At 35.5% G+C, this 12805-nt stretch overlaps 1 protein-coding gene across 7 annotated transcripts in view; it reads right to left on the reverse strand.

Annotated features, from left to right (window-relative positions):
- The window catches only part of cnot1 (CCR4-NOT transcription complex, subunit 1), a 30877-nt gene extending 21095 nt beyond the window's left edge, over positions 1–9782 (reverse strand). For all 7 annotated transcript variants that reach the window (XM_032580613.1, XM_032580622.1, XM_032580605.1 and 4 more), the window contains exons 1-12: positions 9657–9782; positions 6483–6781; positions 5564–5671; positions 4066–4164; positions 3678–3746; positions 3476–3530; positions 3140–3343; positions 2868–3036; positions 1944–2070; positions 1641–1751; positions 1009–1179; positions 804–931 (exon numbers count right to left, since the gene is read on the reverse strand). In XM_032580613.1, coding sequence (XP_032436504.1) covers positions 804–931; positions 1009–1179; positions 1641–1751; positions 1944–2070; positions 2868–3036; positions 3140–3343; positions 3476–3530; positions 3678–3746; positions 4066–4164; positions 5564–5671; positions 6483–6584 — 1343 coding nt within the window. In that variant the 5' untranslated portion in view covers positions 6585–6781; positions 9657–9782. The remainder of the gene's footprint in view (positions 1–803; positions 932–1008; positions 1180–1640; positions 1752–1943; positions 2071–2867; positions 3037–3139; positions 3344–3475; positions 3531–3677; positions 3747–4065; positions 4165–5563; positions 5672–6482; positions 6782–9656) is intronic.
- Positions 9783–12805: the final 3023 nt, after the last annotated feature.

Below are 12805 nucleotides of genomic sequence, written 5' to 3' on the forward strand. Positions count from 1 at the left end.
GACCAAACATTTTGCCCCAGGGGCCAAAATTGGCTAATTTAAACTATAGGTGGCCACAAAATTCATTAAATTAAAAAATTAGTTTGTGATTTTTTTTTTTCTTGCTTAATCTACTCACCATGTTTTTAAAAATGAAATCTGTCTACACTGCAAAAACATAACATCTCACCAGGTATATTTGTCTAGTTTTTGAGTAAATATCTTAGTATCCTTGAAGTAAGAAAAGTAATTTATAAGTAACTTTCCAGCAAAACATAGGAGCTTGTTTTAAGTCAATAAATCCTCAACATTGATGAAAAAGTACTACTTCCACTGGTAGATTATTTCACTTAAAACATGGAAAAAATGTCTTAAGAAATCCGCCAATAGAACTAGTACTTTTTCATCAACATTAAAGATTTATTGACTTAATACAAGCTCCTATTTTGCCAAAAAGTTACTTTTACCTTACTTAAAGTGTACAAAGATGGACAAAAGTGCTAAGTACTATGTGCTAAGATTTTGTGCTTTTGCAGTGTATCATTAAAGATCCAAAACATAAAAAAAACTTTCAGAATGTTGCTTTACAAAAAGAAAATCCTAGATTTTCCAGATTTTTTGGGTGAATAGTTTTCCATTTTGTTGGACAAATTTTTACCATTATTAATGAGGCTGAATAAAATCATTTTAAAGGTCACACTTTTTACACCCCTGCTTTAAAGAGAGTTACTCAAACCTTCCATCTGTAGTCAGAGTAACGCCTTATATATGTAACACATTCATATTATATCTTGGATGCAGCAGTAAGACTCTAGCTTTTCTACCATGTAGCAATCTCCCTGTTGTCATCCTCAGGTGGGGCTTTAAGGAGGTCAATGACCACAGTGTGACATGGGTAGTCAGCAAAGCAGAACACTTCTGGGTTCATCAGAGAGTACTGAATAAATGACAGCTGGAAAACAAAAACTCACACTTAGAAACAAAATGCCATGTCAAATCTAGATTCCATGTTTGTCCAAAACCACTTACCTGTCCCTCTGCGTGTTTCCATGAGCGGTAAATGAGATCGACAGGGAAGACCTCCATTCCCAGCCCCCGCTGGATCCCATACACCACGATCTGCAGGCCCTTGCTGTCCCGGATCAGAAATCCGGGGTGGTCCAGTTCGTATGTCACCTCTTTGAAGTTCAGGTTGGGATTCTAAGACAGCCATGAAACAAAAAACAAACAAGAAACGTTTAACACAGTTACTTTTCTGAGCACGTAGAACAAGATTCTACTAGGAAACAGAACTGCAGCTGAACAATATATGGAAAGCCTCTTGGTAGAGTTGTTGGAAATTGCAATGAAAATGTCAATTATGGTTCAGTGAAAATTTTCTAGGATTTTTTTTAACTTTACCATGCCTCCACTCTACTCTCTGTGCTTTAGGTTCAATAACTATAAAAATGCCCAACTGTGCTGATAGCATCACACCTGAATTCTAGGAAATATCAAGTGACTTTATTTAATAGAATGTTTATTCAGAGTAATTCCATTATTATTTCCAAATTCTGTCACTTGCTATAAGAAAACACACAAAAAAATCTTGATACTTCTGACAATCAATCAAACATAAAAAAACAAGAAGGTTCATTTTCACGATCAAACGCTTTTCTTACCACTTCTTTGACAATGTCAATGAGAACCTCAACATTCCACGTATGTGCCTGCGAGCCGTCGTTCTTGTCCTTACCATCACTCCAAATTCCACTTCCTGGAGCAGAAATGGACTGTGGGGAAAAAATAAAAATAAAAAACACAGAGAATAACAATGTAATAATGTGTAAAGTTAATAAAAAAGCAGAGTTGGAGCTGCATTTAAATTAAAAAAAAAATTATATTTAAAACTTCCAGTGTATGTAAAGCATGTAGCATCAAACCTATGTTGTGAAATTAAATTAGGCGAGAAACAGGTGCCTTACCTGAAGTGGGATGCCGTCAGACAGGCCGGAGTGCGTCCGGGCCATCATTCCCAGAACTCTGGCTACCTGGCTGGCTGTCACCTCTCTCACCCCATACTGGAGGATTATGTTTCTGCATTCATCAAGACTGAGACAGAAGGACACCAACCATGTCAGGGGTGAATGTCCAGAAAATTCTGGAACTAATATTTCACAACAACTCATTTCACACTGAACAATGAGAACAGAACAGAACTCAGAAATAAAGATCGGAGGGTTCAAACTGTAATCATCAAATTGCAATTTGCAACAAATTTTTGCAACAGTGCATTTTTCTATAATCAGAAATTGTTGGTTTTTTTGTAACTTTGTGAATAGAGTTACGTCTGTATTGGCTGTTGAGATTATTTATTTTTGAAATTTTGAACTTTTCAGTTTCAAACAGAGTCCCAGTTTTCCTTTAATTGCATTCATTTTAAATTCCAACAAGATTAGATTAACTGTAAAAATACAAAATCTGACCAAGTATTTTTATGCAATTTCCAGTATAAATATCTCAGTACACTTAAAATTATACCAAAATAACTTAAATGTTACTTTTTAGCAAGAAATAGGAACGTGTTTTAATTCAACAGTTCCTTAATATTGATGAAAAATTACTAATTCCATTGGCAGATTATTTCACTAATAACATGGGAGAAATGTCTTGTTATAAAGTGAAAGAATCTGCCAATAGAACTAGTAATTTTTCATCAATATTAAGCAATTGCTTACTTAAAAAAAAAACTTCTATATCTTGCTGAAAAGTTACCTCAAAGTTAGTGCTTTTGAAGTAAGACAAAACTAACATATTTGCACTAAAAACAGGTCCAAAAAGACTTTGTAAAATTTTGTGTCTTTGTGGTGAAGAACAAAAACTATAGAACTATAGCTTACTGAACTCACCTGGCACAAAAGCCGTAACCAACTTCCTGAATGAAGTCTGCGAGAGAACTCTCCATGATGGTCTTAGCTAACTCCCCGGAGTCTGGTAAGATCCTGTCCATGGGAATGTCCCGTTTTTCAGGGTACAGCAGTGGTGCAAGCACCACAGGACAGCGCTCTTGGGGGAAATCTGACAGACACAGAAACATGTTCAGAAATTCAATCTGAGATAGTGATTATTCATCATCAGGCAGATGGATGCCATATTTTTATTATTTTTTTCCTTTTAATACCTCGGCAAAGTGTCTTAAGGAAGGCGTCAATCTGCTCCTGCCCTACCCCACTGGCTCCCTTCTGTCCAAACAGTAGATGGGAGAGCAGCAGGTGCAACACCTCTATGGGAATGTCTTGGAAGCCACCTTCCTGGTTTCCTCCGAGATCTGCGTCAACGTATGACCGCAGAAGGTCGGGAAGTTTCTGCTTGATGAACTGTGCAGCTGAAACAACAAAAAAATTTCAGGATTAAATTTTATATTTGGTGGAGAAACATGAGAAATCAGTATAAAATAAAATAAAAAAACTGAAAATATTTTATGTTGAAACATGCAAGACTCTGCTACAACACTTACCAAATCCCCGAAGATCTGTGTTGCTGGAGTTAAGCAGAGCAAGGCCAAAAATTACCTGGAAAGTAGAAAAATGAGTCACATAAAGGTGGTTCAGTCATGTTTTATCACCTTTTAGCTAAACACAAAGGTTTTCAGTTAAAATCAAACAGAGATACGTTAGCACACATATCTCTAAACAAAGTCCAGTGAAGATCCTCCTCACCTCTTGAACCTTGCTGAGTTTAAGTACTTTACTCAGTTGAGTAAACAGGTGGGTGGATGGCTTCAAACTCTGAAAGATTAATTAAGGAGAACATCTTAGATCAAACTTAAATTTTTGATTGTTGCACACATAAAACGTACAATAACTAACGTACAACACCCCAGTTCTGTTGCGCACCAGTTAAATAGACCTGAATTTCACTTCAATTTAGAATAATTTAAAGTCTCAGAAAAAGTCTAGGCATTTCTTCGAAGCAAAAAGAGAAGATTATTGTTGAGCTCTAAAACTAAACTAATGACAAGACCGCTGGCTGCCAATCCAGAACCAAAAGTACAGTGGAAGCTCTGGGCATCAACTGAGCCCATTAGCATTTTATAACACTGCTTACCTTCTGGTAGTGCAGGGGATTGTCGATGGCGTAGCAGAGAGTAGAGATAAAGTTTGGCTTTGATATCAGCGACACACACTCCTGAATCAGAAACTGTGTCTGGTAGGGAGGAAAGACAAAGAGTAGAGATGTATCAGCAGCAGAAACAAACCAAGACTTCAAAATTTTATACAAAAGAAAAACAACTTCCTGTGGCAATTGGACATGAAAAGAAAGAAACTGCTCCCAACTTTAAGGGTCAATTTCCATTTCTGTTTGGTATAACTTCACTTATACAGACAGGGTTCTAAAGTGCGACCAATTAGGCCACAAATGTGACCTCATTTCTCAATAGGGCACCTAAAAAATATCTGAGGCTGCAACCGGTGTAAGAACTCAGTCGAGGAGAAAGTCTCAGATACTGAAAGCCTCCTTGTGGTTCAACAACATAACATATTAGGCCTATAAAGCAATCAGAAATAGAGATGGGCGAGACCTGGAACCATCAACCTCAGGTTAACGGGCCACTGATCTCTTTGTATTCCACTGCTGATAATTATGGTATTATATTTATGCACACAGTGAGACTGATGTGAGCATACATATCTATGCAAACAAATAATTCGTAGTGTGTGTTTGAATCTCACACTCCAACGCTCCACATTCGCAAATTAGCAAAGTGTATGTGAACATCGCTGCGGTTCTGATACATTTCAAACTGAAACACTGAAAAATCTTAACGCATCTATAAAAATATCACATGCCATCAGATTATTAGTTCGGTGTTGCACACTATTTTGCAAAGGAAGAATTTTCCTTCACTGAGTTTGAGTCCAAAATAATTTTTCATTAGAAAAATAGTTTGAACATCATAAAACGTTCAGTTTAACACATTTATAAGATATTCAGCCTTTAAATTTTTTTTTTTGCATATTTAATTTTATTCCATTTTTCTTTTTCATAAATTATGTCTTTAAGGGTTGCTGTGCTGGCGCAGGGGTTAAGGACAACCTACATAAGGAGGCCTTAGTCCTCGATGCAGCCGTCGCAGGTTTGATTCCCGGCCTGGTGATCTTTGCCGCATGTCTTCCCCTTCTCTCATTACCCACTTTCCTGTCAATACACTATCAAATAAAGGCCACTAGAGCCAATAAAAGCTATAAAAAAATATATGTTTTTAAGTTGAAATTTCTGCTCAGTGGCCCTTTAAACACTTCTCAGCAAGTTTCCTCTCTTGTGCAAATAAGCGTCAATAAAATTACTTTATGTCAGCTAGATTTCTAATCATTTTCAAGTCAAAATTGTGTTAATGGACAGTGATTTAAAGAAAAAAAACTGTGATTTTAAATATGACGCGGTCAAACATTTGGGTGCACCTAAGAAAAGCAATTAGGCACACCAGTGTAATAAGTTAGTCTAGGTTAGTTAAAGTTGGAAGCTTTCAAATATTTCAAAAGGCCATAAAAAGTTGTCCCACAAAAACACAAACTGGAGATAAATGTGATTGTTCAAAGATTACCTGGTGAAAGTCCTTGCCACTGCTTTTACCATCGCCACTGAAATCCACATGGGAGAAGAGACAGCGTAGTAAATGCCTGTCTGCCTCAGGACCGTGACGATTTACAATCTGGAATCACACACAGTGGAGACAACTTCTTTTACACAATCCATGCAGATAAAGATTTTACAAGCTCTTCAATAAGAAATCCATATTACAAAGACCGTTTTCTTCTCAAAACAGTCGTTATCTGCGAGTCTAAAGATTATTTGCATCATGTACCTTACACATATTAATATTAGAAAAACATAAAAACGAGGGATTGTTCTTGAGAAACGAAAAGCCAACTTCTGATGGGGCAAAGTCAGCAGACTAAATCATTTCTTGATAGGAAAACATCATAAGCAGCATTTAAGCTGTAAGAGGGACTGCATGAAGCAAATGATCGGTCACTCCCAAGAATCTAAATAAAGAGGGTGGAAGATGTAGATAAAACTAAATGCATTTTAAATGAATACACATTTTGAAGGATCCAAAGGTTTTTCTAATTTTTTTTGGCACAATCTAGTTGGGCTAATCAGACTCATCACTGCACACCGAACTCAAAACAAAACTCTGTAGGTGGTTTTTAACAGAACTGGTGTTTGAATGACAGCCAAACATTATAGAACAAATGTCAACAAGCTGATTAAGTCAAATACATAACAAATACATAATACATAAAGATTTGAGTGTTTACTCAAATCTCAATGAGGATGAAACATACAAGAGGCACACCTGGTGTTTAAAAGGAGAATTATTCATTTCAGTGACTGAACACAACTATGAACATTTGAATTAAATGTCAGATTTTCTGTACATTTTGACAGTTTACGTTGATTTACAAGCAGATCCGGGAACCTAATACAGACTATATGCAGTGGTTGTTGCTCCTACTTACATGCTGTATTTCTTGCTGGCTGGCTCGGTAGTTTTTCTTCGTTAAATTGTCCACCAGATAGCTGATTTGAGACAAAGCCAGCGAGAGCGAGTCAAGATTCATTGCTGGTTGGGGCGGAAGCAGGCAGCCGAGCACGGCGCAAAATCACCATTATTCCCCTTTAGTCACTTCAGTGATAGGTTACTTCTGCTCCCCCCCCCCAAAAGGTGCGACAATTGTTGTCTTCCTAATGTGTGCTCCGATCTGTGGCTCCCAGTGCTAGCAGGTAGAATCCTTCAGTTTAAAACCATGGACAGCATCTGTAACAGAAGAACAGTTTTTCTAAGTCATTAGGAAACAGATTTTTTCTGTATCAGAAATATTTTTATGTGAGCAAATACTTTTAAGACAAGAAAATATTATTCAAGAAGTATAATAAATGTTCTGGGATTACATTTACATTTAATTATGTTCTGTTCCTGTTAAACCCATTTTCTATTTACAGTGGTGGTCAGATATGTGTATTTACACTGTGCTGTCCAAAAAAAAAAGATATTTACATAAATTGTGTCTGCTGAGGCAGAATGTTGATACAATCTGGAGAGCAAATCTCCACCCACCAGTCCAGAATATGACATAAAAACAGGGAAACCCAGCCAATGATAGTATCACTCATAAATTGCAGTTATGGTTTAAAAGAAATGTACTGTTACTCCAAATTATGTGAATAAGAGTAACTACAATAGATTTTAAGTTAACTGTACTAATCCCAACTCCCAAATATGTGGGGAGGAAAGAAAAGAGTTCCAGTCACACAAATAAAATCTGCAGTTTTCTGCAATAAGACTATAACAATATATTATAATGATAACACCTAATAACTTAATTAGAATCATTTCGCACTTTATGGACAGATGTAACTTTGAGTAAAAGTTTAATTTATTTAGCTGATGCAGACTGGCATGTTGACTCCTCTTTTTGAACAAGAGCAATGGTGAAGAAGAAATGTATGTGATTATTTCACAATAGCTACCAGCTAGATTAACTCAAAATTAATTCTAAGATTATTACTGTAATAATTGAGCTTTTTAAATCAATAACACACATATAATCTACCCCACAGTGACACTGACATAAAAACAGGAGATGTAACATGTCTGCTTCTTTCAAATTTAAAATCAGCAACTGATACAAGTTTCTAAATTTTAACTGCAACATATATAGTGTAAATGCATTATAACCTTACAGGTGTAAATAGAAAACTGAAAGTGAAATTCTGTGCTTAATTTTATATTTTCCCAAAAGTGACCAAATGATAGCATATGAATGTAAATATTATGTTATTATACATGAGTTGTTAGATTTACTATATCACACAATGACTCAAAAAAAAAATTAACTGTATTCAAATTTAAACCATAATATGTCTCTAGTTTAAATGAGATCAAACTCCATAATTTTATAATACACCATAAATCCATGCCTTGTGGTTCCAATTCTCCTTTGGGCCACTGACTGTTATGAAATCCAATGGTCCATGATCAAACCAAAATAACAATGAGCAAGTCACATTACTATAATTCCATAATGTATACAAGAGAATATATTGCTGAAAAATATATGAAACCAATAGTTGTTAACACATGGATGAATTTTAGCATGATCAAAATGAAGTTGATAGGCTCCTTTTAAAAAAAAAAAAAAGATAGTAAAAGTGAAAAAATATACATCAAAGGGTAGAAATGACCAGCAGCTTAAAATATGTTATTCTACACTGAATAAAAATAAAACCTTAAGACACCAGTTATACACATATCTTTAATTACGTTTATAGAAACACAGAAGCAGGGTATTTCACAGGCATTTCTGTGTTTTTGGCACTATTCTATATCTTTAAATCAAATAAATTGATAACAGGCCATAAGAATAAGTGTTTTTCTGGTCACAAATTGTGTTTTTAAATGTTGAATTAGCCCAGAGGGCCATATTAAAAGTAGTCTAAGTGCCATAAAAAATAGATTGAATTCACTCCGTTTCTCCACAGACAGAATAACTTCACTGATCACTCACTTCCAGTTCAAATTTTACCAGTCTAAATTTTCCATTTTACAGCTGACTAATCCAAAGGTAGCACACATCCGCTAAAACAACTTACAAAAAAACAACAAGAAACTAATGCCACCTTTAGTCTTGCCCTTTCCCTTCCCACGCATTCAAGCGAACAGATACAAAAATAACAGAAGTCGCTCTCCGGACAAAGAACGTGCTAATGAAAGTTAGCAAATCTAAGAAGCTAACAAAAATTTAATTAATAAAGCAGAGCGTTCAAAGCAGCCCCGAAACGTCCACCAATGTTACTGATGTGAAATTATTTCACTAATTTTGGAAAACCTTTGACTCTTCAGCGACCACATTCAGCAACAACTGAGAAAACCTAGATGTGTAGATCGGCTAAAACCACCATGACGCTGGTAAACACCGTTAAGAACCTAGCTCCCATATTTGATAGATTTAAAGCCAATAAAACATAACTCCCTGTCCATTAATCCATGACTTAGTAAAAATATGTTTGACGTTTACGTTTGAACTTATGAACAAGCAAAGGAAATGTGTTTCCAATTCTTCCTAAACTAAAAATGACCAAATTAGCATTTGCGAGAAGCTAACGTTAGCAGCACGAGCATGTTTCATATAAATGTGAACGGAAAAAAATATTTCCATTTTAATGTTTTAAATCAATCACATACATTATGAGTTGTAAGGATTCTCACAGTCACTTTAAATGTTTAGTTTGAACATTGGACATTAGTTTTACGAGATATAGTTCGCCAACGGTAGCATTAGCCTTGTTAGCTTGCCTTCCTCGGCTCCAACTAATCTCTGAATATGCTAACGTAGCTACAAACGTTGATTTCTTAAACCAGTCTGTAAACCTTCATTCAGCCAAACGTGACTGTGGCTTTCGGATACCACGAACAAAACACAAGGTGGTTATCATATTTACATAAACGAGAAACATTTCTACCTGAAGAGTAAGCTACTTTCTACCTAAAGAAAATGACAGCTGTTTTCAGGAATTAGACTCCCCCTCCCTCATGCTGGTGTAAAACGGACATCCCCCCTACTTAAATCTCAGTTTTTTCTTTGAATGTAATCCTGTCGATTGTTGTTTGTTAAATACATTCTCAGTCTCACCGTGCTTCCAGTAAAGTAATTCAGATCGTCATTCCTTCTAGTTTCCCCACAACAAACTTGATGAAATGGAAGGGTTGCAGCGCCTCCAGTTTAGTTTGATTTTCAAAATAAAATGGCGTCTGTCACCGCTCGGCGCGCTCACGCTACCAGGCGGAGACGTGCACGAGTTACCCGCCGAGGACACCTGAAACAAATAATATAAATATTTAACACAACCGAAGAAAACTAAGGTATTTAGCGTTATTTTTTAAAAATTCTAAACAGTTTTTTATAGGTAAAAACATATAAAGACAGCTACAAAGTTGGCCTTTTATCACCTGAAAAAACATATCTAGAATTAAAGTACTATGTCCCAAAAATATGTCCCAAAGAGAACATCTTCCATTCGTTTATCTTTAGTCGAATTGATATCTGCAGCAGTGTCTTGACGGGTCTACCAAAACGTTGAGAGAATAAACTTTAAACTACTTTTGTTAGTTTATGTCATTGTATGGTTTAGCACCAAAATACTGTTGTCATTGTATCAAACTTCCAGAAAACTGCAAGGCTGCTGAAACACTGAGTTCCTTTGAATTAAGGTTAAATCCCCACCTGTTTACGGCTGCGTTTGATCAATAATAATGTGAACATTGATTGATATATTTGATGTATATTTGCTTGATAATTTTGAGGATGGCATTTGACAAAATGTAATGTTTATTGCTTCTTTCTTACGTGATTACCATATAATATTTTTATGGTGTAAAGCACTTTGAACTGCCTCGTTGCTGAAATGTGCTATACAAATAAACTTGACTTGACTTGAATACTCAATCATGTGAGTGCTTGGAACCAAAGTCTAATTCCAAATAAAGCTGATTCTGGTAAACAAATACAAAAAATAGGTCCAAGAACTGTACTGCCAAGCCAATTAGGAAACCGGCAGATTTTTTAACATCATAACTTGGGTGACTCATTCCGAACAAACTTGAGACAACTATGGAGAAGGAATATCTCAGTTTTAACATAAAGAAACCTGCCACAAAACCAGATCCAGACGCTCTATAAGCCCTATCTGAACTAACTGTGGATTGTGAGGCCGTAAGCAGACAAAGCATTGAACACCCGCCATGAGGAAATTGAAAGCCTTCACACAACTCTGCAAGCCAGCCCAGAGACGTTGATCTTCTTGCCATTCAGGTGCGATTTGTAAAAGTTTTACAGGGACATGGGGGGTTGAAATGAACACAATTAAAGCCAACTAAACCAGAAAGAGCCACAAAAGTCAATGAAAGGTTAAACTGGCTTTGCCTGTAGTTCTCCCCTCATTGGTACTACAGTGTTTGCTGAACAGATGAGGTAAATGCAACTGTTCTCAGTCAATCACCTGGTCGTTCCAATACATGACGCCATGAAAAAGGGTTTCCCCATATAGATTTTTGCAGTCTTTGGTTGTTTGTCACTCCTAAATGTTTGAGATCATAAAAAAATAATTAATATTGCCAAATGGTTAACCCAGCCTTGTGGAGAACAACTACTTTCAAAGGTTTGCAGTTTTTTAGCCGTATTTGCATCACTGTAGAGGAATTTTGAAAGTTATTCAAATATCACCGTGTTGCGGGACACATAACTTCTAAAAAGCTTTAATTTTGTCATGTCACTCCACAGAATATTTTCCCTAAAGTCTTAGAGATCCTCCAGATATTATTTTAACCAAATGTAAAAACTTCTTGTTTTTGTTTTGGCTCCTGGAACTCTGTCATTGTTGCACTGTCTGTTATTTTTAAATCATGAACTCTTACCTTAGCTGACGCAAGTGAAACTTTAGATGTTGTACAGGGTTCTTCTGTGAACCTCTGGATGAGCCGTGACGTGTTCTTGAAGTAATTTTGGTAAGTGGGTCAAGTATGGAAACTTGACCTTTCGGTCACAGTTCACATCACTTAGAGAACACCATACAAACAGTGAAATATGGTGGTGGCAGCATCATGCTCTGAGGTTACTCTTCTTCATGTCGAACTGGACTTTTTTTTTATCAATGTGTTGATAAAAATTATGAGCAGTTCTTAATGCCAATCAGTGTCTGATAGGAAGATGAAGTTTAAGACAGGTTTTGTGTTTCAGAATCACAGTCTGTAGGTGACTCTAAAGGCATCTGAGAAAGTTAGAGAACTTTTGAAACTTTTGACAAATATTGTCAAAATTTAGGATGGTGACAGATTTCTAACAAAAAGACTTAATGCTGAAACTGAATAAAAGTGTGCTTTATTAAATTATTGGTTAAAGGGTGTACATACTTGCAACAAAGATATATCAGTTTTTTATTTTTTATATTTTGTCCTCTTATAGTTATTTTTATGTAACCTGTAGCGAATATGTAACTTTAAAGGCAGAAGATGTTTCAGGTATACCTATGCAAATATTGAGTTTTATCTTAATAGTTTTTATAATTATATTTTCACAATGTTTATCATGTCATTGTGTATATCTTATGCATGTTTTCATCAAACTAATCATTATTATTATTTAGTTTAAAGCGTCCATTTTGTCTCTTCTTATTACCTGTTTACAATTTTTTCCAATGACACACAAGTATTGCGTTTCTTTGTTCACTAAAATTTAACCCGATGTGAGCTAATAAAAATGTAAATAATGAGCAGTTAAATTTAATTATACACAAAGCTTAAGCATTTTTATCATTAGGTATTTCCATTATGTGTCAAAAAGTACTTTAGCTTTTCCATGAGTGAGAAGTAACTTTTACCATTTACTCAGTTAAATTTAATTGAATAACTTTCTCAAGTCGATATACTTCTAGGAGTAGTTTTACTGCATCTTAATTTTTACTTTCACTGTACGTGTGTCTGGTGGGATGTGTGGTTTGTAAACAGGCTTCATTGATCAAATGTTATTTCAGATCTTCTGAGCCTATCGTGCCATTTGGAGGTCAAGTGAACATACAGTAAACCACAGACATTATCTCTTGAAGTACTTTGCTCTGTCCTAATATGTAAACATTACTTACTTCAAAAGTTAAATGTTATGGAAAAATTAGATTTGGGAATGAGTGTCTCTTCTGCCCGAATTTATTTTTGTATTAAGGTCATTTTTTTTTATTAACTTTTTATTAGAACTTGCACATGTTGTATGTGTCTGAATGACTACATTCT

Source organism: Xiphophorus hellerii, chromosome 2 (assembly GCF_003331165.1).
Source record: "Xiphophorus hellerii strain 12219 chromosome 2, Xiphophorus_hellerii-4.1, whole genome shotgun sequence".
In the NCBI taxonomy this organism is placed as follows: Eukaryota; Metazoa; Chordata; class Actinopteri; order Cyprinodontiformes; family Poeciliidae; genus Xiphophorus; species Xiphophorus hellerii.